At 34.4% G+C, this 27,003-nt stretch overlaps 2 protein-coding genes, 1 long non-coding RNA gene and 1 other non-coding gene across 7 annotated transcripts; 1 reads left to right on the plus strand and 3 right to left on the minus strand.

The window, feature by feature from the left end:
* Nucleotides 1–5,267: 5,267 nt before the first annotated feature.
* LOC132307255 (uncharacterized) lies at nucleotides 5,268–11,400 on the minus strand. 3 transcript variants are annotated; one of them, XM_059804968.1, is made up of 4 exons: nucleotides 10,192–11,400; nucleotides 9,825–9,971; nucleotides 6,996–7,530; nucleotides 5,268–6,156 (listed from the first exon to the last, which is right to left on the minus strand). In XM_059804968.1, exons 1-3 carry the CDS (start codon nucleotides 10,784–10,786, stop codon nucleotides 7,091–7,093), a joined length of 1,182 nt encoding a protein of 393 aa, XP_059660951.1. In that variant the 5' UTR covers nucleotides 10,787–11,400; the 3' UTR covers nucleotides 5,268–6,156; nucleotides 6,996–7,090. The 3 variants fall into 3 exon arrangements, with proteins under 3 accessions (XP_059660951.1, XP_059660950.1, XP_059660952.1); XM_059804967.1 differs by having other exon boundaries at nucleotides 6,996–7,536; XM_059804969.1 differs by lacking the exon at nucleotides 9,825–9,971 and having other exon boundaries at nucleotides 6,996–7,536.
* A 2,735-nt stretch (nucleotides 11,401–14,135) lies between these two features.
* LOC132307260 (uncharacterized) lies at nucleotides 14,136–16,549 on the minus strand. The gene is made up of 2 exons (XR_009482196.1): nucleotides 15,746–16,549; nucleotides 14,136–14,756 (listed from the first exon to the last, which is right to left on the minus strand). It is a non-coding gene; the product is annotated as an uncharacterized LOC132307260 (long non-coding RNA).
* Nucleotides 16,550–16,699: 150 nt separating this feature from the next.
* Nucleotides 16,700–25,837, plus strand: LOC132307259 (tetraspanin-19). 2 transcript variants are annotated; one of them, XM_059804973.1, is made up of 7 exons: nucleotides 16,700–16,838; nucleotides 17,831–17,869; nucleotides 22,714–22,813; nucleotides 23,639–23,719; nucleotides 23,893–23,997; nucleotides 24,256–24,444; nucleotides 25,589–25,837. In XM_059804973.1, coding segments are annotated over exons 1-7 (528 nt in total). In that variant the 5' UTR covers nucleotides 16,700–16,836; the 3' UTR covers nucleotides 25,601–25,837. The 2 variants fall into 2 exon arrangements, with proteins under 2 accessions (XP_059660956.1, XP_059660955.1); XM_059804972.1 differs by lacking the exons at nucleotides 16,700–16,838; nucleotides 17,831–17,869 and adding an exon at nucleotides 21,527–21,885.
* Nucleotides 19,817–19,889, minus strand: TRNAV-UAC (transfer RNA valine (anticodon UAC)). The gene has a single exon. It is a non-coding gene; the product is annotated as a tRNA-Val (tRNA).
* Nucleotides 25,838–27,003: the final 1,166 nt, after the last annotated feature.

Below are 27,003 nucleotides of genomic sequence, written 5' to 3' on the forward strand. Positions count from 1 at the left end.
TGCAAGCAAATAAGGGATGCAAAAATTTTTTTTTTTTAATTATTATTATTTTTTTTTTTTTAGGAAAGTATGTACAATGAAACAAAATGTAAGAAAAATAAAGAAATAAAAATAAAAATGAACATGTATGAAACAAGAGATAAATGACACAATGTGTCATGTGGGTGCTAAGTTTAATGTCTCTAGCAAGACGGAATGCTTCTTTGAAAAACCATTTTTTTTTTTTTTAGACAAAACAAATATGCACACAAACAAAAATAAAACGGCAAGTAAATAAAAATGTAAGAAGTAAAAATGAAAAGAAATAAATAATGCAAAGAAAGATTTTTTTTTTTTTTTTTGAAATTAAAATTTAAAAATTAAGAAAAATTAAAAATTAAAGTTAAACAAAATATTTTTGAATTTTTGGAAATAAGATAAAATGAAGCAAAATAAAACAGAATAAAAGAAATTTTTTATTTTTTATTTTTTTTTGAAAAATAAAATAACTAAAATAAACTAAATAAAATAAAATAAAATAAATATTTTTTGGGATTTTGAAATATAAATAAAAATAAAAGTAAAAGTAAAAGTAAAAATAAATTTTTAAAACTTGCAGAGATGTTCGATCGATCTGACAGAGAGGTGAAAATATGCAGGTTTTTTGGTTCAAAAATTTTCTAAGTGTTGGAACTTAAGATCGATCCAATAATGAAGTTGGATCGATCAAAGAAATTAAGATCGATCTTGAAATATTTTCGATCGATGGGACAAAGAGCTTAAATATGCAGGTTTATGCAGGTTCGAAATTTTTCTAAGTGTTGAAACTCAAAATCGATCGAACTTGATGTTTGGATCGATTGAAGGTCTTCTGATCGATCTAACTGAGAACTAAGATCTGAAGATTTTCTTGGATCGATGAGACAGGGAGTGATTTGGATGCAGGTTTGCTGCAGGAATGAAGGTCGATCGATTAAACTCTCATTTGAGATCGATCGAACTTATGCAAAATGCTCAATTTCAACATGAAAGTACATGCAATCCTTATCACAATTCCTAGCAATGTATATGAACCCAAAGCAAATATCTAGAATTCACAAGAAATGAAAAACAAAAAGAAATGAAGGAGGAATAGAGTTGTGAAACTCTACGAATACTAGTGTTTAACGAATCTAGCAAGACGTTGGGTCAACTCACTAATCAAATGAATCAAAAACCAGATATGAAACATCCTTATTGATCCTCTTTTCACTTTTCTCATTTAATGTCCCACTTACAACAATGAAATCATCCTCCAAAAAAATGACTTGAAAAGAAATAAAAGAGATAATATTGTTCCTTTCATCCACGGTCTTGAAAACAAAATCAATCACGATTAGGCTTGCCTCAATTTTGTGCTCTTGAAGTGTATTCAAAGAATCACTTCCTTTGTGAATTGGCAAGTCAATGTCTTTCAAAGACTCATTTGGAATATCAAGGAACCTTCTCTTCATCCTTTTTCTCCTCCTCAAAAATCACCATCTCCTCACCTTCCAAGTAAGCTAAGAAGTCCATTAGAGAGTTTATTTCATTTTTAGAGCTTTCAAAGTCAAAACCACAATTTTTATATATTTCAAAAAGGCATTCCTCAAGAGGGTCATTGGAGATAATAGAAGGAAGACCTTCTTCAACAAGTTCCTCCTCCTTCTCTCCTACCTCAAGTGTGGTCAATATCTCCTCACTCTCTAAAGTAACAAGGTCATAGATAAAATCATAATCAAAATAAGGAAAGTCCTCATTAATCATGTTATGCTCTATTAGATTAGCCACTAACTTACTTGCCACTTCCTCCTCTATACAAGATAGAGTGCTAGGCATTAGCTCACTTATTTCATCCTCTTCACTCTCATCATCCTCATCTATATACATTGAAGTTCTTGCCATTTTTTCATTTGCCTCTTCCTCATCCTCTTGAAGAGAAAGAGTACTTGCAATTTGCTCAACTTGAGCTTCAAGCTTGGCTAAAGTTTGAGAATGAGAATTAATAAGTGGAGTTTGTGAAATATGCACATCAAGTAAAGCTAACAAATTTTCTTCAAATCAGGGTGAGTACCTAGAAGGTGGTGGATTTGGTTCATCATAAAATGGTGGGGGAGGGCAATAGTCATAAGAATGATTAAATGAGTAATCAAGTCCATAATAAGATGATGCATGAAATGAATTGGACTCAATCTTATAAGGATTAAAATATGATGGAGGAGCATAAGGTGAAGGGATATAATTTCCCCCCAAACTTGGATCAAACAATTCCTCCATTCACAATTAAAATCCAAATACAACAAATAATGGCCTCAACAAGGGCCTATGCTTGGATAAAAATGGAAGCAATAAAATGAGCCTCAACAAGGGCTATCACAAGCATGCAAAGAAGTGAAACAATTAAAATACAAGAGTTCCAAGAATTGCTCACAATGGTCCTTTAGCACTTCAACTCCAAATTTAGCTTTAACCTCCAATGATTGCTTCAAGTTCCAAAATTTGTCTTCCTTGTAGTCAAGTACCTAATTAAACAAATAACAATAAGAACAAGAGCAAAGAATATACAATGAAAAATAAAATAAAAATAGAAGCAATCAAATGAACACTATTGTCTAGTTTAATTCCAACAAAACCGTCAATTCCCCGGCAACGGCGCCAAAATTTGACGAGGGCCGCTCCTACACGCCAAAATTGATGTAGTGAATGTGCGGTTCAAGAAAAGCCTTTTGGGTCAAGTTTAAATTTATAAAAACCACTACCAACACTACTACTAAAGTAGCAAGAGTGAGTAGGGATCGTTCCAAAGGATTATACGTGTTAGAATTTAACTTCAACTCTAGCGTATCACAAGACTGCAAAAGATAGAGATTGGTTGATTAAACTAAGGTGCAATGAAATTAAAATGAAAGTAAAGTAAACTAGTTAGAGATAGGGATTTAAGAGATATGAAGAGAGGTCTTAGGGTGTTGGAATCACCACTAAGCTCATGTAATTAACCACTTGCTTTCCATTAATGGGGAATACATTGTTGTGAACAAAATGCGACTACCAATTGCAATATTAAGCATGGACCATCTAATTTAAGCATGAATTGTCTTACCTAAACTAATTGTAGCACAACCAATCTAGTTTAAGCATGACCCATCTAAGTAGTAATAATTGTAGCACACCTCAATCTAGAGAATCATGGAATTTGCAATAATAAGCCATGGAATATCTAAGCAATCATAGATTGTCTACCTACCTACAAGCATGAATTAAATTGTAGAACAACCCATCAAGCATAAGTATAAACTATCAAATTAATTGACAAACCAATTCAATGAAAACCCATGTCTAGCTATCACTAGATTTTCAATCAACCACACATAGACAAGCAATTAATGTAGAAAAGCTAGTGTAGAGATCAATTCCCCAAACAATCACACATAAGACAACATGTAATTAAAATAGAGAATCAATAGGAAGAATTAAACCATATGAATCATGTAAGAAATAATTCCTAATTTAATCACACATAGACATGTAAATAAACTAGAGAATTAATAGGAAGAAATAAACCATAGAAATTATAGAAATATACCAAGATTCATTAAATTCACAAAGCTAGAACACTAATCACAACAATATATATAAATCCCCAAAAATAGAAATACAAGGGTTTAGATTACACAAGACTTAGGGCTCATCCAAGCCCTAAGTGTAGATCTAGCCAATCATAGAGGAGGTGGATGTGGTCATGAAATCAAGCTCCAAATATGGCTCCATCTTCATCTTCCTCTTCTTCTTCTTCTTCTTCTTTGAAGCTCTAGAGATGGAGAGAGAGTGTGTGGTCTAGAGATGGATCTTGAGATGTGCCTTCACTTCCCTCTTTTCTTCTAACCCTAATCTCTAACTTTGGTAAAGAGAGAAATAAAAAATACAATGTAAAAATAAAATAATAAAAAGCTTATTTACAAATGGGTCACTTCCCTTTATATAGAAGGTCATTTTCTTAGTCACTAAGTCAGGAATATTGCTCCAAAAATATCTAATCCCGTACTATGTGGTTGGTGGACTTTTGGGCGCGCACGGGAATAAGGCAGCTCGCTGCCAGTAATGTTCGATCGATCAAAGAAAAAGTTGGATCGATCAGAAAAATTGGATCGATCAGAGAAAAGTTCGAACGATCCAACTTTGATCGATCTCACTTGGCAGCTTTTCAGGATCAACCTCTTTTTGTTCCAAATCAGCCTCCTTTTACTCCGAATCCTTTCCAAGACTTAGTTTGACTCCAAAAAGGCCTTAAGAAACCATTTTTAGCCCATTTTAACATTATTGACCTGAAATAGACAAAAACACAAATAAGTACTAAAACGGGTAAATAAGATAGATAAAGGTCCTAGAATACTCAAGCTTAAGGGGTTTAAAAGTGTACTTTTCAACGCTCATCAATGGTGTCGTGGAGGGTTGCTGGAGGATTCATGCAGTTGAGATGTTCCATTAGAGAGAAAGAGTTTTGTCGTGAATGGCCGGCGGAATCATGCGGTCGAGGCTATGGAGCTTAAGACAGCCGCTGCAAACTTCTTCTCATCTTAAGGTTCTCTTTCTCTTAAGATTTGCAAACCAGCAGCTGAGATGAACTAAAATCTAATGGTTGAGAAGAATATTTATTTAGAGGATGGGCTAATGGGTTATTGAACTAAAACTCTTTGGGCCTCATTAGTAAAATGAAATAAGTTGGGCCTACTTATATTTATATGGGTTAAACAACCTTTTATATGTAAAATGGTAAAAAGTACAATTAGGCCGGCCTTTGTGTTAACAAGCTTGTAGCGAGCCAAACTCAATGTTGCTCAAGCTTGACTCATTTACTAAATGGGGTTGAAAACCAAGCTCAAGTTCGGCCTATTTACTAAACAAATGAACCCAATCTGAGCTTTTATTAACAGTTTTTTATGACCAGTTCGATTCATTTGCAGTCCTAATAGAGAGGGGAAGAAACTAAGAAGGAAATAAAAATAGGTTTGTTAAGGCGGCGGATTGATTAGGTATTGAGAGAGAGAGAAGAGACTAATAAGGGGAAACGAGATTAACCTGCATAAATGGGCATTGCCCATCTTAATGTCACTTTTTAGTTTTGGATAGGTGTCATAATAATAGGAGGCCACATCAGCAGGTCATCTAATGCCTTTAATAAAGAGTAATTATTCATTGTGGTCCCATTAAACAAGGGCGTTACAGGCATGGACTGGAAATAAATTAATCTTTTGGTAGTATTTGTTCAAAAGTGACTGCTAAAATAAGTAACGCAAACTGTATATCATTCTTAATCAAATGGGTACATAATGAAAAATTCAAAACCATACAAAGAATCAATAGACAATGTAAAAAGAAATTTAATTGCAACACGAGTTACTTCGAATCTAGAGAGAATATTTATGCGTCTTTCAAACAACAGAAGGGGTAGTTTCTTGAACTGGAGTAGGGATAGAGGGAGGTGGTGTTATAAATTTACGGAAGCAGAAAAAATAATGTGCAATGCAAGATCGAAAAGAAAAGCCGCTATATTGAGGTCCTTTAACAGGAGTTTTGAAGACGGACAAAAACGCTCGCCAAAAATATAAATAGACTTGCACAAATATGACTGACAAGATGGTATAGGGCAGGAATCCGATGGTGTAAAAGCCAATCCTTTTCCACTGCTCCATCTTTTGTACTGTGAGGATGATGGTCGAGGCGAATGCCAATGCCAGCATTGACACCCCACAAATTAAATTTAACAGCTAGTACAAGCCTTGCTGGAATAGAGAGCTCGAAGTCTTTGAAGCGAAACGGTAAATTGAGGATTGAGATAAACAAAGCCGACGAAATGCAATAGAATGAAAAGCAAAGGACATCGGTGATGATAAAAATGAGAAAGAATGGTTTGTTGAGAAACATGGGGAAGCCGTTTTCTTGATGCAAACCTCCTGGTAGTGTGAAAACAGCCGCGAAGGCAACAGCGGCTACAAACACACCAAGCCATGAGCTGCTTTCTATAATGAACTTTGTCCATTCTACAGCTTTAGTCCGAAGATCTTCCTTATTCTTAACAAATGTTTCTTTAGCAGTCTTCCCTTCACGGTTGCGATACAAACTTGTATCCACTGAACACGATGTGCAAATTTCCTTTACTTTCTGCATCCACACACGTACATAAGCTCAAATTTAAATAAATCAGAAACATATTACTTCCTATATATCTAGTGAAATCAACCTCTACTCTACTTTACTCTTAATATCATATGGAATTAATGCAAGTAATTGTGCTTTTTGCAATCTATCCAGTTTTAATATAACTTTTCTTTTTTCCCATTTTACTCAGACTAAGGATGTGATAGCTTATATAATTAAGAGAAGCGAACCTAGAGCTGTAACTTCACGGCAGGGGACCAGAAAATTATGTAAGAGAGGGCGGACCATTAGGCATTAACAACAACAACAAGAAGAAAAATCAAATCATAGGGCGGGGGCAATAGTGAAGTTTTTTTTTTTTTGGTAATTTCAGTGGGATAATTTTAAAATTTTATAGGTATATAATTTAGAGAGAAAAAAAATTGGTAGGTATATAATAGCAAAATAATAATAATAATAATTTAGTAGGGTCAATTGCCCCCACTTGGCCTTCACTAGGTCCTGCTTAGTGGTACTTATTCACTCACTCTGAGTTCAAGTCCACATAGGGGTTAGAAATTATTATATGATCTCGAGACAATTGGTCCTGACTAATTACTAGTTAACACTTAAGCAAAAAGCTTAATAAAATTGACACAGTTACTGCTGTGTCCCGGAACTATGTGAAGCCCTCTCACATTGGAGACTGAATGAGTTTTCATATAGGACTAGGAACCGATACCCTTGTGTTTGAAGGGTTCTTTGCACCAAAATGACGTAGTTTGGTGCACGTACCCTCTGAATGGGAGGACTCCACTTTGTGTAAAAATCAATAAATAGGAGTGACAAGTGTATATATGTACCTTAAACAAGAACAAATCGCTTTGCAGTTGGACAATAGGGTTTCCTTGTACTACTTCGATCATAAAATCTTCTCCAACCATATGTAGAATGGTATTCAAATCTCTCTTTGTATAATAAGCCTCCTCCAAGGAATTCCCACTTGACGCAACACATCAAAGACCCATAGTTGGCGGAACTTGACAGCTATATGTAAAATGGTACACCCATTGGCATCCACATGCTCAACTGCCTGAGGGTACAATTGGAGTATCATCTCAACAATATCCACACACCCAGCTTTAATTGCCAAAAATAATGGTGTACTATTGCTTTTCTCCCCATAAATCTGTACTTCTACATCAATATTGGAAGAAGCTGATGATGATATTGATGGCCCTCCATTGTTTAGGGTCTCATTTGTTGGAGCTTCGAAAGGATAAGTTTCCTTCCAAGATGTATTATCTTTTCTTACTAAGAACCTCGCAAGTTGCTTAGCTGATTCATATTTTATCATTTCCTTCCAAATTGCTTCCCACAAAGGCACTGTCCAAGCCCCTGCATCTTGATTTCCAACAAATATATCAAATTCAGTAGTACATAAATAGTACCCGTAACAATAATGGAACCATGTTGAATTGATTAACTATTGTGTAATTTCTCGTACGCACATTTTCCTGTCATTGCATGACTATACATTAATTTTTCACCTTTCAAGAAACCTAAAAAGATCACCAACTTTGTTTATTTAACTGGAGCATATACTAGAAAATGTAACCATGTGCATATAAATTAGGATAAAGTGCAATAAACCCTCCTCAATTATACCCTAATGAGCAAAAAACTCTCCTAAATTTCTAAAGTAGCATAAAACCCCCTCGAAGTATGTTGTTTGGTTGCACTTTATCCAATCGGGCAACCGACTGATGGATTTCTAGCATATGCTTTGCACGTGATAGCCCACACTTCTCTAAATGACCATAGAGCCCTTATAGAATATAAAAATCCATAATGCCCTTTAAAGACATTTGGACCCAACTAGTATCCAAACAAGCCCTAACGTTTTGTCCTCCTTCCTCATCGATCTGTGGAGTATATCTGTATTTGCCTGTATATGTATATGTATATGTATATATATATATATATATATATATATATATATATATATATTTTACAGAGAATGAGTTCCTCTCATTCATTTCTTTTTAATTCCCTCTTTTGCCATTCCGGGGTGTGTAGTTGGGCTCGATTAACAAATCAAACAACAACCGAATGTGGTCAAATGGTTGATCATGCTCTATCCTATCCTAAGGTAGTTTCTTCTTCTTTCCTCTTCAGCGTGGTAGTGCACGGGCATATCTTTCACTTGTGAGGATGGTTTTTCCGTGAAAGCTATCTCCTGCACCCAATTGGGCCGGGAAGTCCGCTCTCATCTGTTAAATAATGTCGCCTTTTCCTTCGGATTCCCACTAAGTATATTCATAGGTGCCTAAATAAGTATACATCATTTAAGTTTGTTTAATGGAACCTCTTTCTCTGTCTATATATATATATATATATATATATAGGTCGTGTGCACATGCCCGTCCATATTCATGGCAAGTTTTCATCTGGAAGATCAGAAATTCGATTTCAATAGTAACAGAACTGATTATCAACCCCAATCACAAGCAAACCCAATCGCCAATTTTAATCCCAATCATAAGCAAACCCAATCGCAATTCGCAAAACCCAACCACCGCCGCATTTCTTCCTCATGAGCGAGCCCTCGCTGATCTATCATCACCGCTACAAGACTCGCCGTCCACACAACCGACATCTACAAGACTCGCCGAGGCCGTCTTCATCTTCTCCACCATCCAAAGCCGAAACCGCCGAGGCCGTCTTCATCTTCTCCACCATCCAAAGCCTCCTTGCTCACCGTGAGTTCTGCCGCTGTTCAATCCCGCCAAGCTTGTCACCACGAGTCATTCATGGCCGAGTCAGCCGAGCCCTCCACCTGCCTCGTCGTCACAGCCAGCCCTTCTCCATCAAACCGCCATAGCCAAGCTTTTCACCGCCTTGCCCGCCGTTCTGTCAATCGCTAGCTTCGTCGTCGCCTTTTCAATTTGGGGGTTCATCGCGTTTCAATTTGGCGGCTTGGACAGGGACGAGTTAGAGAGAGAGAGAGAGAGGAATGAGAAGAGACCCAATTGAAGATAAAGAAAAGAAAAGGAAAAATAATAATAAAGTCATCAGCCAATAGGCTACTGACACATGTCCTCCAGGAATTTTACTTTTCTCACCGTGATGCGGCACCGTTTTATAGAGGGGTAAATTAGACTTTTCCAATTTCCGGTAACTAGAAATAGCTGAAAAGCATTCTCTGTCCTAAGACTATACCAAGACCATAATTGAGGGGGGTTATTTGTAGTTGACGGGGGTTGTAGTTGACAGGGGTACGTTAGTTGCAGTTAGGGTATAGTTGAAAGGGATTTATTTTACTTTACTCTATAAATTATGGAAGATCATGTTCACAATTCATATTTTTCTCAATTTGCGGTCCACTTGATATATATATATATTAGTGAAATGACAAAATTATTCCTTAAAGCTAGGGATCAAGATTCTTTTAATTGCACTGTCCCCAAAGTGGAGTGCAGGATTACTTTTGTAATAGTTGTGAGATTTTGTATGGTCGTTTACTTTAAAAAACCAAGTGAAATGCAAAAGGATATGGAGGGTAGACAATGCAGTACGTAAAGATCTCCGAAAGAAATATATGTCTATATATCAGTTAAAGATCTATTGATCCACTAATAACTAATGCAAACAATAATTAATTATTTTTCTTTGGTGAAAATGTATCTCACAGTGGAAGATAAAATGCTTCAAAAATCCTGCATTCTTTATCTTGAATACTGCTGAATTACACGCAAGATGTTGAAGAGCAGTCATTCCATGTTCGTCTTCTTCAGCAACTAAATATACGCACTCCTTCGCAATTGTAAGGGCCAAATCTGTTTATATTTCACGGTAAAAGGGTAGGGTTGTTTTAATAGTCAAGAAAAAGAAGAAAATTAAAAAATGAAGAAGTTGCTTCTTTACAAAGCCAATATGTGTGTGTGTGTATTAGGCAAATCTACCAAATTATGCAGAAAGACAGCACACACAAACCCAAATTCCAATTATCAAACTAACACAAACAAAAGGACTATCTAGCTAGGAGAATGTACTGACCGAAATGTCCTAAGATAACAGCCATGTGAAGCACAGTGGTATTGTTGTGCTTATGATAAAACTTCTTGCGCTCAGCTTCACTAATTTGAATATTTTGATCACCCAGCTGCAGCTGCACTTTGATATGAAGAAATGCGAACATCTCAATTTGGCCATAGCGGGCTGCACTGAAAAGAGCTGTTTCTCCAAACTTGTTGTGCATACTTAGCAACCAAGGTGCCTTTTCTAGAAGTCTCCTAGCTGCTGGGACTAACTTGTCGAAGGCCGCGGCCTCATGTAGGATTGTGTTTCCAACTGCATTTTGGTGGGTAAGTTTGGAGTACTCATCATCAGCCAACATCTCCAGCAATTGAATTACCAAGTCAGCATTCACGGTGGGTGCTGCCATATGAAGCACTGTGTCACCGTGTATGGTTAGAACGTGCAATGGACCATCTGGATATTGTTCACGCCGTCGACAATACAGTTCAACCAAAGTGCTCCTCTCTTCTTTCATTAGAGCATTGTAAAGCAAAGCATTACGCTTATCTAATTCAACATCATCATCATCATCATCATCATCATCATTCCTACCAACAGGGTTAGAATGGGCCATGCCTCCTACCAGATCGAGATATATCGATGTGGTAGCAGGCCAACTAGATATGTCTATATCTATATATACAGAGAGAGAGAGAGAGAGACATACCCTCAATCAATTGGGTTATGACTTATGAGCCTCATCAAGGTGCACCCTACGAACGTTCTGTGATTTTGTTTTTTGGGTAAATAACGTTCTGTGATTAGTACGCTTTGGAGTGTGGGTATCCAATCGAAGTAAAATTATTCTTTTCTTAATTGGTAAGTAAAGTATAGTTGGACCACTCTACATAAATAATGCTACTGTCGTGAGTATATAATATATATATATATATATATGTGATGGATGATCCTTCACACAAAGTTTCGAATCAATCCTAGATTACGATGCTGCGTTTTCTTTTCACCTACAAAGAAAAGAATAAGGAATTTGATCCATTCATGTACATGCTGACAAGATTAGGTCATTCATACCGACCAATGATATAATCTAATAACAAATGTACAAATAATTTATAATTACAAAATTAAAAAAGTGATAAATAAAAAAACCATACAGGGTGTGAATTTATTTCAAAAAAAAGTTATTATTTATCACTTTCCTGCTTTTGTAATTATGAATTATTTGTGAATGTGTGATTGAACCACATCAACGATCAATGTGAATGACCTAATCACCTGTGAGTAGGTAAGTCTTATCCTTTTTAAAATTGTATTTTTTTGACCGAATTCGATCCGCTAGAGCAGCACTGAGACCAACAGGTCAAGGGAGCCATCAATCATGGTGGCCCCACATCATCGGCATCTCTGTTCAACTCTAGCGGATTCGAAGAAGTATTTTTCATATAACAATACTCTAATGCAAAATGTTAGGTTTCCATACCAAATTTATATTTTGAGAGGAGTTATAGTGTTAAAATGTTATATTTTTACAATTCTGCTCTAATGGTGTATTTCATTCAAAATACTATTTTTTGACACAACAAGCATTCTGTCAAGACCCGAAAATTCTAATAAAATGCTCTTATACCATTTTGTCCAAATATCATAATTACAATCCAAAATAATAATAATAATAATAATAATAATAAAATATGGTTAAGATCAAAAATCCATGTCTTACAACGTTTAAACAATTTATATTAAAGTTACAACCCATGAATACAATTACAATAACAAAAGTCCCTAAGCCTCTATACCGAATATAACAAACTAAGGTTTTACAAAAAAATGATGAGACTTAGATACCAAAATAGCAAAATGGCGGAACGTCACCCGCCACTTCTTTCCCATACCCTGAAAAATGTTAAATAATAGGGTGAGCATAAAGCTCAGTAGGTGGTACCTAAGACACACCTCTTGTGACCCCGTGAATCCAAGTAATAAATAGAACAATAGAGAACGGGATCATGCTATATTGGGAGAAATACAACATCAAGTTCAAATCCAAATAAACATTATAGTGCTATGAAATGCAATACCGTGCTATGTTGTTCACCATTTTCAAAATCATCCATCACTTTTCAAACTGTTAATATAACTCGTCTGTTTGTGACTCCGCGACGACACGAGAAAAGGATTGGCTACTGTCCTGACCCTTGATACATGCACTGCGTCATTTGGGACCCAGATAGCTCAACCACGCTAGGGTGATTTCCCTATTTCCCTCTAGGTTACATTAACTCCATAGACCTTCGGTACCTCCTCGGCATTTAGGTTTTTAAAAAAAAAATTTATCAAAACTTTTCCCAAAATCCTTTTTTTTTTTTCATTTCAAAACAATTTCCCTTTTCTTCGTGCCCAATAATATGCATGAATGCATCATACCCTTTTTATGCCATGCTAATTAATGTCCATATTCATACGTTTAATTCAATTCTAAACCACTTAGCATACTTGTAAGAATTTTCAAAGACTTTAGGGCATGCTTCCATTCAACAAGAATCTAACATGATAAGATTATAAATATACAATTAATTCATACAAGCATACAATTTCAACTAAACACATAGTCACATACTTCATTTACAATAATCTAATCATTTTAGAAGAAATTCAACATAGATTGGCATGCTAGACAATAGTTCAAGATGAAAATTCATAAAAGAATAAGAAATTTTATAGATTAGGAACTCCTACTCAGAAAAAAAAAAATTCTAACTAGATCATCAAAGTCTCAAGCTTCCGACCGCCTTTGCAACTTGGACCTCTCCCTGTCTGTTCATCTCTCTCTCTTTCTCTCTCTCACCCTCACTCTCACTTTATTTCTTTCACTCTTAGTGTCCAAGTCACAAAATTAATAAAGAATATAAAGGCAATTGTACCGACACAAATCACTGCTCACCTTTTCCTTTCACTTATCTTTTTCTCTATCTTCTTCCATCACAGTTATCAACAAACAAACTTATTCCAACACAGTCACGTGAAGTCAAAAAGTCTAAAGAATTTTGGCCACACAATTTTTATTTTTGTGGGCCATGCCAAATCATTACCAACCAGCTGCTCACTTCATTTCTTTACTTTTCTTATCTTTCACATCATTCTTCTGAACAAACAAATACAATGAATCTCTAAAATATTACCATATGCAAAGTATCACCAAAGTCAAATGGTGAAGCCCGCCAAAATACCTCACCATTATCCTTCATTATCTCTCAATTTCGGTTGTCAACTTGCTCTTCTTCCATCAGATGATACAAAATGAGAATATATATATATATATATATATATATATATATAAAGACGCAACAAAAAAAACTAAGGCGATACTTAAAATGAATTTATGAAAACTGTTCTCAAGAATAATTTTCAGAAAACAATTTTTACTTTTTTCAGATTTCAAATCTGCTTGATTAAGAGAATTTACAAAACAATTTTCGAAAAACAAAAATTCATAAAACTACTTAGTTGTTTGAATTTTTTAAAATAATTTTTAAAACTAAGAAAATAAATAAAAATATTATTATACACTCTTTTATTTTTTTAATTTATAATATTAACTATTAATGTATATATATATATATATATACATATATATATATATTTATTTATTTAAATAATTGTTGGAGGTGAATTCATTTTAATTAGTATTCTTAACTTAATAAAAGTAACTTCATCTAACATTGTCTCTGAATGATACCCACATTTGATTCATCAGATGAGTTCTAAGGGCTCCCATTTGTGCTACACCACCATCAGATAAATTAAGTGCATTTAATATATTAATATTTAGTATTAAGACGTGTGTATCATGCATGGATTGGGATAGAGATATTTAATAAGATGTGTGAATCAAAAGACCTATTCATTCATAAATTGCATTCAAAAAAAAAAACTTTCAATAAAAGAAATTAAATCCAATATCCTGATATTCAAATACAATTTTTTTTTTAATTAATGGAAATATTATATTGAACCAAAAGATCAAGTATTTAGTACATACTTAAAGAGAGCATACCCGCCATAAAAATTCAACATGGACACACACTCTTCACTAATCACTTTCCTTGTTTACAATAAATCACCAAGAACAACCCCGGTTTACAATATCTTTCTCACACCACAACCACCCAAACTAGCATGATAAAATGTTTAAGAGACAATATAATTTAGCTTACATGCATACACAATGAATAGAACTTTGACTATTGTACAAGCTTTTGAAATCAAGTAACTGATGCTTGTGAGGAAATTGTGAAGTTGAAGAATGTTGAAATGAGATCTTGCTTCAGTGTTGAGAGTGAGACAATTGCATAAGGCTTTTGGCCTCAAAGTTCTTCCCTTGATGATGTATGGTGTTCCTTCTTTTAGGTCTTTTGCTGAAGCTGAAGAATTTCTCAAAAAACTTATGATATCATCTAGTCTCTCAATCAATTTGAGTGTATATTAGTGTTGCCTTTGATCTTCACAGATGGAGCACCAACTAGCTCTCTATTCAAGCTTCGAGTTTAAGAGAGTGGGCTTGATCTTCCAAGTCTTAAGAAATTCTTCAAGCAAAGGCAACAATGAGGCCTCTTTATTTTCAAGTTCTCTATCTTTATCTTGAATTGGTTCTCTTTTAAATATATTCATAAAGAAAGGCAACAACAAAAAATATCATAATGCCCCTTAGCTATTAAACTCAACCAAAAACATAGTGATGCCCTCTGTATTGAATTCAGATATTTAGAATCAATTTTCGAAATAAAAGATTCAACCCTAAACAAAATGGGATCTGACCAAATTAATACACTTAATACTAATGCCAAAACTGAAATTTTGATATCTGACTTACAAAATAATACTAAATTCCCAAATATAAAATTATACTGTAATATTTCTATCAACAAAAAACACTATAAACTTTAGCACAAATAAAAACAAAAACAAACTAATAAATTATCTATATACATGCATCCATAGACACACACAGATATAGATATGAAGTTATATAAAAATTGCTCACCAAATAAACAGACATTTTAGGGTAAAAAAAATGAACTTTGAACAAATAGAAAATAACAATAAGTAGAAAATCAAAAGCCAAATAAACTGTGCAAATTAATTAAAAAAGTAAAAAAAAAAAAATTACCACACATGCAGCTTCAACAAAGAACCCAAAAATGAATAATCAAATACCAATATCTAGATAGATTAGGGAAAGTTCAAACCTTTGATGAATTTTTACTATTGTTTCTTATCAAACCCTAATTAGATAAGATTAGAAACCATTCAAATTGCCACAACCAAACCAAAATCGAAAGTTTGGACAGTAAAATCAAAGGTATAAACAACCAAAGCCAAATAATCAACCCATAACCCATCACAGCCAAATCCATCACGGCAAATAATCAACCCTTAACCAAAGCACAGAAAATCGTGAACAACAACAGAAAATACAACACAACCAAAGCAAATTATCATCCCCCAACCCAAATCGGAAGTGTGAACAACCACAAAATCAATGAATCCAATAGAGAAAAATAGAGATTTTTACCTGGATAGAGAGACAATTGCAGGAAAAGAATCTCAGATCGACTTTCTTGTCTAAGAGACAAGCTTCAAGAAATTGAAAGAGAGGTTGAAGAGAGACTTTGGCTTAGAAATCTGAGAGAGCGCTTGGATAGGGACGGTACGGAGGGCTTCTTTAGCTGAGGAGATGATGGAACCAAGACATTCGTTATAAACGAGATAGGGTTCCGTCGTTTTTTAAGTCAACTTTTGTTCTCCGTGTTTTCATTATGTGGTCTCCGAGCTTTAAAAAATTGACAAAACAGCAAAAAGGTGTTCTCTAAAAACTGATACCATGAGTTCTCAGTTTTTAAAAAACTGTTCTGTGAAAATAGATCCAAGTGAACAAAAAGGCAGTTTTCAGATTTTGGTAACTTTCAAAACAGAAAACTGTTTTGGGAGTTCTGATCCAAGCAGGCCTTAAAATTCAATCCCATTATTCTCCACTAGTGGCCCCGCAAAATCATCATCACCATTTCAATTGTTTTCCTCCTTCCACTTCGGCTGGCCCCTTTTCATCAGACAAGATACAATATAAATGTATATACAATCATATATACAAAACTTACAAAACCCATGATATCAAGAGTGGGACCCGCCAATTACACATTACCAATTTTCCCTTTGCTTTTAAATTTCGTCCAAAAACAAAATTTATTTTTAGATGGCCCAAAATAAATATCCCAATAGAAAAGTCAAAAAAAAAAAAAAAAAAATTATGTAACATTACCAATTTAACTTTCTTACTTAAAATTTATAAAAAATAAATTTTCACATCATTGTGAATCCACTACGGATAAATTGATAATTCATTTATGTAATGGTTATGATGTATAAAAATAAAAAAATAAAAATAAAAATAAAAAGTTAGTTTTTTGGTGATGGGACCCACCACCACTTATCTTCATTTTGTGGCCTCACTTCTCTCTCTCCCGTTCTCTCTCCCTCCCTTCTGTTTTCTTTTTTTCTTTTTCTTTTTTTCTTTGCAAAATTCAAGCTTCAATTTCTCTTTCATTTCTTGGAGATTTTGGGTGCCGTTTGTAGCAAATCAAAGAGCTCGGTGAGATCTTCAAGTTGATGTAAGCAATTTCAGCTTTTGGCTACTCTAAGAATTCCAAAAATTTGAACCAATTTGAGGGTTTTCTACAAAATTGAAGTAGGGGTGTTCTAATACTCATTTCTTTGAGCTTTGTGAGTAAATCTCCTTTAATTGATGTACAAGCATGCTCATATTGTGCTAAATTCTTGAGATGAAATTTATATATTGTGTACATGAATTTTTTTTTATGTTGTAGAAAGTGTCTAATTATGTGATAGCCGCATTGTTGAGATGATACAAGCTTAAATGATGTTAATTTAAGCCTTATGTATTTAAGTTGTTGAATTTGCAAATTGAAAGTATGAAAAATGCCATGAATTAGAAATGTGAGAATGTGATATTGTGTGAAAATTCATATTTTAAACATGTCTAATTGATGTGGATGATATGTAAAAAAAAATTTATATTGTCATAGCATTGAAGGAATTGTATAAGTCATGCATTACCATTGGGAAAGTAAAGGGAAAAGTTTATTTTAAAAAAATAAATGAAGTTATTTTTAGGAAAATATTTTCAAAGGTATTTGCAAAAACCGGACGCCTAGGAAACGCCTAGTGGGCCGTGATGTTAGTATAGTCTAAAAGGGAGTATGGTTGAGCTAACCAGGCCGGATGCGACGCCTTGGAGGTACCTTGTGGTCGTGGATAGTTAGTCAACCCTCCATTCGTGACTCCTTGGAGGTGCTTTGGATCGGATTGCACTAACGGTTTGGAAGTTGAAACAAAAATGTTTCGAAAATGAGGAGTAACATGAGTATGGCATTGCATTGCATTGATATACATGGTGTATTTGTGACTTTGATGATATTTGTGTTTATATTAGATGTTGTGATTATGGTTTACATCCCCGGTATAGTATAATCTCGTTTTCATGCTTTCTATTATCTATGTTGATTCATGGGGTCATAAGAGGTGTGTTTTAGGCACCTCCTACTTAGCAATTTGCTCACCCCTTATATTGAACATTTTTCAGGACACGGACGGGAAGTGGCGGACGACTAGGGTTCAATGGGTTAGTAGATCATTTTGACATACTTTGCAGCTATGATCTGATTTTATTATTATTTATTTATTTATTTATTATTATTATTTTTATATAAACTCTGGGATGACACGTATATTATGTATTGACATTAAGACAGGATGATAATATCCTTAGTTGACCTTGGGATCGGGTAAAGACCCGGTTAGCGATTCAGACTCTCAGGTTTAGGTCATTACAATTTACCATCAATACAATAAAAACAAAAAATCATCACCTTAAATAAAGTTTAAATTCCCAAAAAGAACATTTTTTTTTTTGTGGCACTGAAAGAGTATAACAACAAAAGCAGAGTATAACAACAAAAACAACCATCTTTGTGGTAAGCAGAGATGATTCACTGAATGTAAAATTTTGATAGCCTAATATCTACTTGTTCCAGAGTCGCGATGGTTTCTTCAAGGAATGCGAGGGCTTTGTTTGGATACATAAGACAGAAAAGAAAAGAAATAATAGTATTAGTTATGAAAGAAAAGAAAAGAAAAAATAATAATAATATCTATTTATGTTTGGATAGATAGAAAAGAAAAAAAAATAAAAAAATAAAAAAAAATGATCGGATTCTTGTTTGGATATGATAGAGTGGAGAAAAGAAGGGAAATGATAACAACCAAATTATTATCATATCTTTTTAAATAGAAAAGATATGAGTGGAATAATAATTTTCTCTTTTTAATTGTTGAGTGTACTTTTAGAATTATAAAAATACTACTTAAATACTATCTTTTCGCTCCCTATCTTCTCATTTTTGGAGATAGAAAATGAGGGATAGTCCTATCTCTCCCTATCTTTTCTTTTCTCTCATTTTAAATCACCTAAACACACTTAAGCCCTATCCTTTCTTTTATTTTCTTTCCCTATCCCTCTAAATAAATCCCACTCTAGGGCTGGGGAAGATATGGGGTGAGAGAGTTGTGTAGGATTTAAATGCATGGGCTGAAAAGATGTGCCTAGAGTTTTTCTTTTTTCGAGTGGGTTGAGACGGAGTATTATAAGCATTATTGAATTGGGTTGGGTTGGATTGAAATGGGCTCTACATTATTGAATTGAATTGGGCTCGACTTTATAATTAAAATGAAAAAAGAATGGACCTACTGTTGAATATATATATATATGTGTGTGTGTGTGTGTGTGTATTCATAAGCAAGATTAGTAACGTGTTACTGTCGAGTTGTGAAGGGTGTTTGGGATTGATTTGTTTATTAATCAAATAACTAAATTTTGTTTGAATTCGATTCGTTTATTAAATAAATGAATACGAGTCGAGTTTTTAATAAACTGAGCACAAGTTGTTCATAGACAATTCGGCTCGTTTGGCCCTATCTGTGTGTGTTTTGAACGTTTCAAGCACACATAGACATGGTCAGCACTACATATTGCTTGATTGTATCATTTCATTTCCATATTCCATTATATGCATGCTGCACACATACAAACTAATCATAAGATTCCAGTTTGGGACAAGTCATACTCTACTACATTTCAAGCCTATTACATATGTATCTCACCTGAAAACGGTTTGGAACACGTAGCATACTCAGTTCGTTTGAACAATTTAAAATTACTGATTTTCAAAACTAGTTTCCAATAAATACTAGATGAAAAGCTAGCTGAAACTTGAACTTAATTAGTAAATGATACAAAAATTGTGTGTTTTCCTATTTTATAATCTAAATTTTTTCTGTGTACATGCACCAGTAGACATTTGATTTGGGATGTTCATGTTTCATTAACGTATATTTTTTATCCGTATTAAAAGAATGTAGAATTAGGAAGAGTTAAAAACAAAATCAATCTTATTAATTCGAAGTTTGTATAATTGTTAAAGAAAAAAGGCTATAAATTATATTTCAAAAATGTATATTTCTTATCCATATTTTCTTTAAAAGGTTTGTATAAATGACAAAACTAAATAAATGATGCTGCCCAGGCTCGAACTGGGGACCTTTTGTGTGTAAGACAAACGTGATAACCACTACACCACAGCATCATCTGTTAATCTTTTTGCAAAATTTATATCAAATTTATTATTTGAGATTTACTACTTTGACCTCTTGCAAAATCAAAAGTCAGTTATACTCTTATATATTTTTACAATACATTAATTTTTACAAATATCTAATACAATTATATTTCTCTCTCCTTTCTCTTCTTTCTCTCTTTCCTCTCCACAACTGTCACATTCTCCTGCCATTGCCACCCACCACCGCTGGTAAGAGTCTGGTCATACGGTGAAGTTATTTTTACAAGAAATGGGTTTTAAAACCCTAGGCTTCAACAATTGTTGCCACATCTTTCGTGTTCGATTGGAGGAGGTCGGTGGAGGTGGTACATTGTGAGGGAAGAATACTCTTTGTCGGGTAGAGAGAGCGGTGGCGATGGCAATGGACGGACGGTGAATGTGACGGCCATGGACGAGACAATGATGGTTGTTGGAGAGAGAGATGAGGGATGTACATGTATGTGTATAGTATATACATTTGTATATATAATTTACATTCAGTAGTCATAATTTTGTTATATTCAGTTTATGGTTTTGTTTATACCTGATTGTTGATTGGGATGTGACATGTTTGTCGCCATAAAATGTTCTTGGGTCATTGTTTGGCAGATATACCGATGTTATTGATAAGGTTAGGTGGCTAGGTGTCCCATTTTTATTGGTTTTGCATAGTACATACCCACGTTAGAAAATATAATTAAAATGACGCCTTTCAAGTAAGTGCTAAACGGTCATTTCATTTTTCCCTTAACGACTGTTGAGGTATCATTACTACATGCAAAAAGTCATACTTCAGGAGAGTTTTAAAATTATTACAATCGGGTCATATTTGCTGGGTGTTTAGTGCACTTTCCCCACGTATATATTATATGTCAAAATATAATTTATATATCTCCTTGGTAGAATTCAATTTTTGGTCTGTTCATAAAAATCTGCCGTTAGAGGTGGCACTGCAATTAATTGACACTCTCAAGATATGGGGTATACAAAGTCAGATATAAATATATAAGCTTTACATTTTAGAAACCAAACCCCTTCGAATAGAAGGGAAAAATGATGTGGGGTGTAGATTTTAGGAAATTTTCATGATTTTTTTTTGAGGATTTTGATTGAGAATGTATAATATTGGAAGGAATGCCCCTTCATTTGATGTGGATTTAGGATGAATTAAAGCGTTAATCAAAGATAGAAAATACTAGGATTGGGGTTTCATACAGTTCGTGTATATATATATATGCACACGTGTATAAATATGCATGAACGAGAGAGGGAGGGAAATGTAAGGAAGCTGTGGAGGTGGGCAATGGTGGTGCTCAAAGAGATCACAATAAAATGAAATGACCAGAAAAATATTGGAGCATGTGCGTTTGAAAAAAAAAAAAAAAAAAAAAAAAAAAAAAAGGAGAACTTAGTCATTTTATGAAATTTGTTTATCACTTTTGTGGGAGAGAAAATGCTAGGGAGTGGTCATTGAGCATATGTGCAAAACGTTAGGGGAGGTTAAAGTAATAAACATCAAATATTATACTTGTGTGAAATTTGTTTAAATTTCTAAGTGTAATTAATATTTTTTTATTATTAAATTTCTATTTCTCTTTGTCTGTTACGGAAAAAAAAAAGTTAAAAAAAAAACGAGTAATAAGGATGCAAAATTAATAAAGTCACCTAATTTTCTCTCAATCTGGAGTTGAGTATGATCCAAAAACACGCTGTCAGATTCATCCCTAATTCTGTGTATATCTTTTAGGGTTAGGTTGTATCTGCATTCGTATCTGATTAATCATAGGAGTAGTATATATCGATTGGGGTTTTGGGTTAGGTCGGCAATGGCGAGAATGGTTCGGAGCTGCATACAGTCGTTGCTGAAGCTGATAAATTCGATGATTGGGATGGTTGGGATAGCAATGATTTTGTATGCTTTGTGGATGATTAGGGTTTGGCATGGACACATGGATGATTCGCCCTTTGATGCTCCAGCCCCATGGTACCACGATTCTTTGTTTCAAAATCCCCTCTCTCTCTATATAAAGGGTGTAGTTGTATTGCTTTTTTTGTCTCACTTTTTTCCTTTTGCCCTTTACTCTTCTTTGGCTAGCTGACAAATGGGAGGTAAATAGCAGAAAATTGAGATTTTGAGTTATGTTACTTATGTATGATAGTTGGTATGGTTTCTGGATAACTAATGCTTCAACCCAACTCTACTAGGTCTGGTTGACCATTTTAAAATCATGCATTGGGAAGGAAAATGGGTGAAGTTTTAGTTTATTCTAGAGTTGTTTATGTGTCTAAAAGTTGGTCCTTGTTTATTGATTTTTTGTGGGAAATAAGGGTAAGAATTTTGTAAATTTTGCACTTCTGCTGTACACACTTGCGATTTTAGTTTTTGTAAGGCCAGCATAGTTAGTGCAAATGCAGAAATCACAATGGCTAATGTATTGTGTCACCATTTTTCTTGCGTTTTTAGCTTTTGTAAGGCCTACATAGTGAGTGCAAATGCAGAAATCACCATGGCTAATGTATTGTGTCACCATTTTAAAGACCTACATGGGGTGCACATTGGATGTTCACAATGATTGCTATTTGGTAGTGCAGCTCTATTCAAAATTTTATGAGCAGTGGAATATGGTTGCTGATTAAGATGAATTTACACATTGCATTTTTGTGCTAGGAAAATATTTCTTAGAATGTAGATATTTTATTTTGGTTTATTCATAGACCTTATTATAAAAGGTGATATTGTGTGGGTAATTTTTTTGTTAAACAATTACATCAAATCTTTTTTTTTTTTCTGAAAAATGCGCATAACATGCAGGTTCATCTACACTTTTCTTGGCCTCGGGGTCACTTTGTGTGTGATCACACTCTCAGGTCATGTTGCTGCAGAGACTGCTAATGGTTGCTGCCTTTATTGTGTATCCTTTGATGAATTGGTTCACTTGATCCCTTATGGTTCATTTGGATAACTGAATTGATTTGAAATTACGAAATGTTATTAAAAAAAAAAAATGTGGCTATTGAAGTTAAATTTGCAAGGCCATGGTGATTTTAGATTAGAAGTTTGAGACACATTTTTTAATCAATCCTTGTGTGATTAGAATTCTCACTGATATGAATTTGAAATAACTCCTGTTACATTGTTATTTGAAGCCCACACATAAAATTCCCTCAATTCCATCCATGTATGTTGTTAAAACATAAATCTAAATTTAAACTGTACTTCTTAAATAATTGAACATAAATCCATTCATATGAAATCTTTCAGTCCAACTGGAACTATACTTTCTAGCCTTTTCTTAATCAAGGGTTACTTTTACATTTCATGTGTAAAATATGGAGTCTTGTGTTCTCCGTAAAATACTCATTTCATTTTTCCTTTTAATGGGTGTAATTCTGTGGAATTTGTATCACATGAATTTCATTATTCAACTTGACGTAATGAAGCTCTATCACAAATTTTTTTCTCTTTTTATTTGAAGCATAGGGAGCCAGTAGCCAGGGATTGCATTTATGTTATTTTTTTTTTTTACCTTAATGTCAGTAAATTTTAAAGAAGCGGAATAGGCAAAGCTGTTTTTGACCCTGTTAAGATACACTCCTTGTTGATCATCCTTCAAGAGCATTTGCTTCTTTCAGTTGATCCAATTGATATGGGAACTACATCCATCTAGGGAAGTCAGCACATGAATACTGATTACACAATACACTATGAATTCTATGTTGACCTTACATGTGCATAGTATATGGTGTTTGTCTTTTTGCTTTTCATGCTGGAAGCTGCTGTGACTGCAGATGTATTTTTGAACGACAACTGGGAGGAGGTATATTGTAATAGAAAAAGTCCACATCATTTTATTATTTTAAGATTTTTGCATGTGCGTATCAAAAAAAAAAAAAAAAAGGGAAAAAGGAAAAAAAGATTTTTGCATGTTCCAGAGATGCATTTTGATAATACATTTGGTTGCTGTTCTAATTTGATTTGACTCAATATCAGGACTTTCCAGAGGATTCAACTGGAAATTTGGAAGATTTCAAAGATTTTGTCAAGGCCAACTTTGAGATGTGCAAATGGATAGGCTTGTCAATTGTGTCTGTACAGGTCTCTCTCTATCTCTGTGTTTGTGCACGTGCATGTTTGGAGATCACCATTTAAATTACTTAGTATTTGCCAAACCACTGAACCGAAATTTAGACCTACTGTTGTCTTTAAGTAGTTGCTCTTTCTAATTTGACATTTTCTTTCACATTTATTTTTTTTTTCCTTCTGAGTTAATGAATTGGATATGTTTTTAATTTGACTTTCTTTCACATGTATATGGTCCTCATTTGGCCAACTTCCCATGCTCTTCACTTGCAGGGACTATGTATGTTATTGGCTATGATTCTGAAAGCACTAGGGCCACACTCTGAAAGATCCTATGACAGTGATGATGATTATACTCCAGACAGAGTTCCACTCTTGAAGAATTATGTACCCACTCCTTATGTTGTTGGTGACCCTGTCTATGGGACCAAGAATGCTTCGTATGTGAGGATTAATGATAAGGTACTTAATTCAATACAGGTTTATTCCATGGGTCAGCTAGATGAATCCTTCCTTGCCATCTTGGTTTATTTGGGGCCAATAAATCATTGCTATCAAAAACATTTTGTGAGAATGACTGTTTTCCTAGCTCTTCCTTTCTCCTCCAAGAAATTTTCAATTCAAACTGCATTTTGATCACTTGAACTGGTGCACTCATAGGTCTTCCAGGCACATGACTAAGCAATCTCTGCTGATTTATTTATTTTAAATTGGTCTAATTTTAAAATATTTTTCTCCTCTTGCCATCATCTATTTCCATCATTTGGCATCCTAAGACATGGATCCTTCTGATGTGTTTGATAAACTGAAGGAGGGTGTTTGGATAAGTTTTCACATTGTTTATTCTTGTTGTGTCAAGATGTTTTGCTTAGCTAGTCTTGCGAGCTGCGGCCCCTACTGGTGTGTATTTTTATCATATAAAATTTCATTCTTGCTCAGCCAAAATAAGAAAAGGAGATCCTTCATAGCTGTCTTACTTCTGAGTTGATTGTTATGTGTCGATGACAATTCACTCAGCATTTTCCTTCATTCATCTTGCTCTACGTCCAATGCTGGAGTCATTACCTGGTGTGGTCTTCTTTAATCGAGGATGTTGGGAGGAGTGCAATATTTGCACAAAGTGGCTGTAGATTTCCCTTCTAATAAAAAATTACATCATCATTCAGCATTAAAATTATAACACTGATGGATGGTTAATTATAACCTTTTCACTTTTAGTAGATGATTATTGCCTTAATCGATTATGGTTTAATTAAATTTCAAGAAGATGTTATGATTTTTATGTTGAATGATGAAGGAAATCTATACTAGTAGGAAAATTGCGTCAATCTTTTAACTGGTTCCTTGCTGGGTTACCGGTCAATGATTCAGGACCTGTAGCCACATTGTGTATATATTTTACCTTTTTATGAAGGATGATGATAAGACTTCCTGTTTCGTCTCTAGGGTGAGCACTCCTTATTCATCATAAATTCCCCTTGAGATGGTTTTTGTTCTCCTAAACTTTTCCCTGCGATGCCTGGTTGATAATGAACAAGTGGATAACCTTTGAAAGATTTTGCAGTTAGTTTCCCTTGACGGTTAATTTTTTGCTTTTGTTTTCCAGACAAACAGATAAGAGGATTTGATCAGTGACAGCCTTCGTATTATATGGATGATAAGGAAGTGCAGAGGAAGAAATGTATATGATCTATCAACAATCCTTACAAGCTTATGAGGTTGGAGATGGAAAATTGGCAGGCGTAGAAAGGTTGGTAGGATTTTTGTAAACACGTGGAATAAACTATAGAATTCTCTGTTACTATACTGGATTCTCAAAGTTTGCAATAGCAACCATGCTGGACATTTTTTCGTATCCCCCTGTCTCATTTTTTGCTTAATGTCTTTACACACGACGCCTTAATCTAAATATAAGTTTTTACATATGAAAGAGAAGCATGCTCCTTTTCAGTATTCTGCCATATAGCTTGAGTGCATATCTTGTTAATTTGCATGTTTGGAGCAACAAACCGGATGTTAATTCATCCGTGGACACATTGAATATTTGGATTTTCCTTTTAACATACTGAATTTGAGTTTTTATCGAAACAAGCATTGATTACTGGTTTTGTCAAAGATGGTCTTATTGCTTGGGTAATGGCCAGTACAAATTTGGCAAATACAGAAGTAGGTAACCTGCTTCATTGCCATTGGCTTTGGTGGTATTATAACCTCTCTCACCAAAGGGTTTTATATCTAAAAGAAATGGTGCTCGATGAAATGATTCAGAACACCATGCTGGGGGCTGGGGAGGGAGCTGCACTCTATAGGGGTGCTAGCGCGCTACAATTACCCGCCGTTTTAATTATTAGTAGGATCCTTGAATCATGGGAGGAAAAGGCAGAAAAGTGAAACAGGATTAAAACTTAAAAGCAGGACAACAGGCACACTTCTCCCACCTGTTTGTTCGCTTGCGTACGTGAGAAATTAAGAAGAAGAAAATTGGAAAGAAAAAATCACACGTGACATATTTTTCTGCACAAAACAAAGGAAGAGAATGAATCATAATAGAGCTGATTTTTATTATTTCTTCATTCCAGCACTACAAGCAAGTCTTTTTACGTGAGTATATTCAATACGAAGCTTACGCCTGGTTGCTATAGAACCTGAACTTCCATAATCGAGACAGTTCCTTCTAGCACAAAAAAAAAATAAAAATTAATAATAATCACCAGTTAATTAACATCCTAAAAGTTCATAAATTCTTTTCAAATCGAGAGATCATTATCTGTTCCAGACCGTAACGTTTTGTAATTAGAAAGTTTTCTAGTGTCTTTTAGTTATCCAAACACTATTGAGGAAAGACATTGCTAGTGAGACTTAAATTTCAAAGGGAATGCACTTTCTAATGGCATTTTTGTGTTGAAGAGAGGATGTTGAAGTTTTCTGTATAAATTACCATGCCCAAGGTCCATTACCTTGAGGTCATCCAAGGTAATTTTTCTGGTAATTTTCCTGGCATGTGGTACGAGGACCCCACGG

Source organism: Cornus florida, unplaced genomic scaffold, assembly GCF_030987335.1.
Source record: "Cornus florida cultivar Cherokee Brave unplaced genomic scaffold, ASM3098733v1 CherokeeBrave_3.0.0_Hap2_Chr05, whole genome shotgun sequence".
Taxonomy (NCBI): domain Eukaryota; kingdom Viridiplantae; phylum Streptophyta; class Magnoliopsida; order Cornales; family Cornaceae; genus Cornus; species Cornus florida.

What these genes read in the sequence shown, in the direction of transcription:
- LOC132307255 (XM_059804967.1), bottom strand. Translation starts at nt 10,786, where the DNA reads ATGGCCCATTCTAACCCTGTTGGTAGGAATGATGATGATGATGATGAT. An exon ending in TGTTATCTTAGGACATTTCG is followed by an intron (nt 9,972 to 10,191) that starts GTCAGTACATTC and finishes AAATATAAACAG; the next exon opens with ATTTGGCCCTTACAATTGCG. An exon ending in GAAGCATTTTATCTTCCACT is followed by an intron (nt 7,537 to 9,824) that starts GTGAGATACATT and finishes TTGGAAATCAAG; the next exon opens with ATGCAGGGGCTTGGACAGTG.
- LOC132307259 (XM_059804972.1), top strand. Translation starts at nt 21,728, where the DNA reads ATGGCGAGAATGGTTCGGAGCTGCATACAGTCGTTGCTGAAGCTGATA. An exon ending in ATGGTTGCTGCCTTTATTGT is followed by an intron (nt 22,814 to 23,638) that starts GTATCCTTTGAT and finishes ACATGTGCATAG; the next exon opens with TATATGGTGTTTGTCTTTTT. An exon ending in TGTCAATTGTGTCTGTACAG is followed by an intron (nt 23,998 to 24,255) that starts GTCTCTCTCTAT and finishes CTTCACTTGCAG; the next exon opens with GGACTATGTATGTTATTGGC.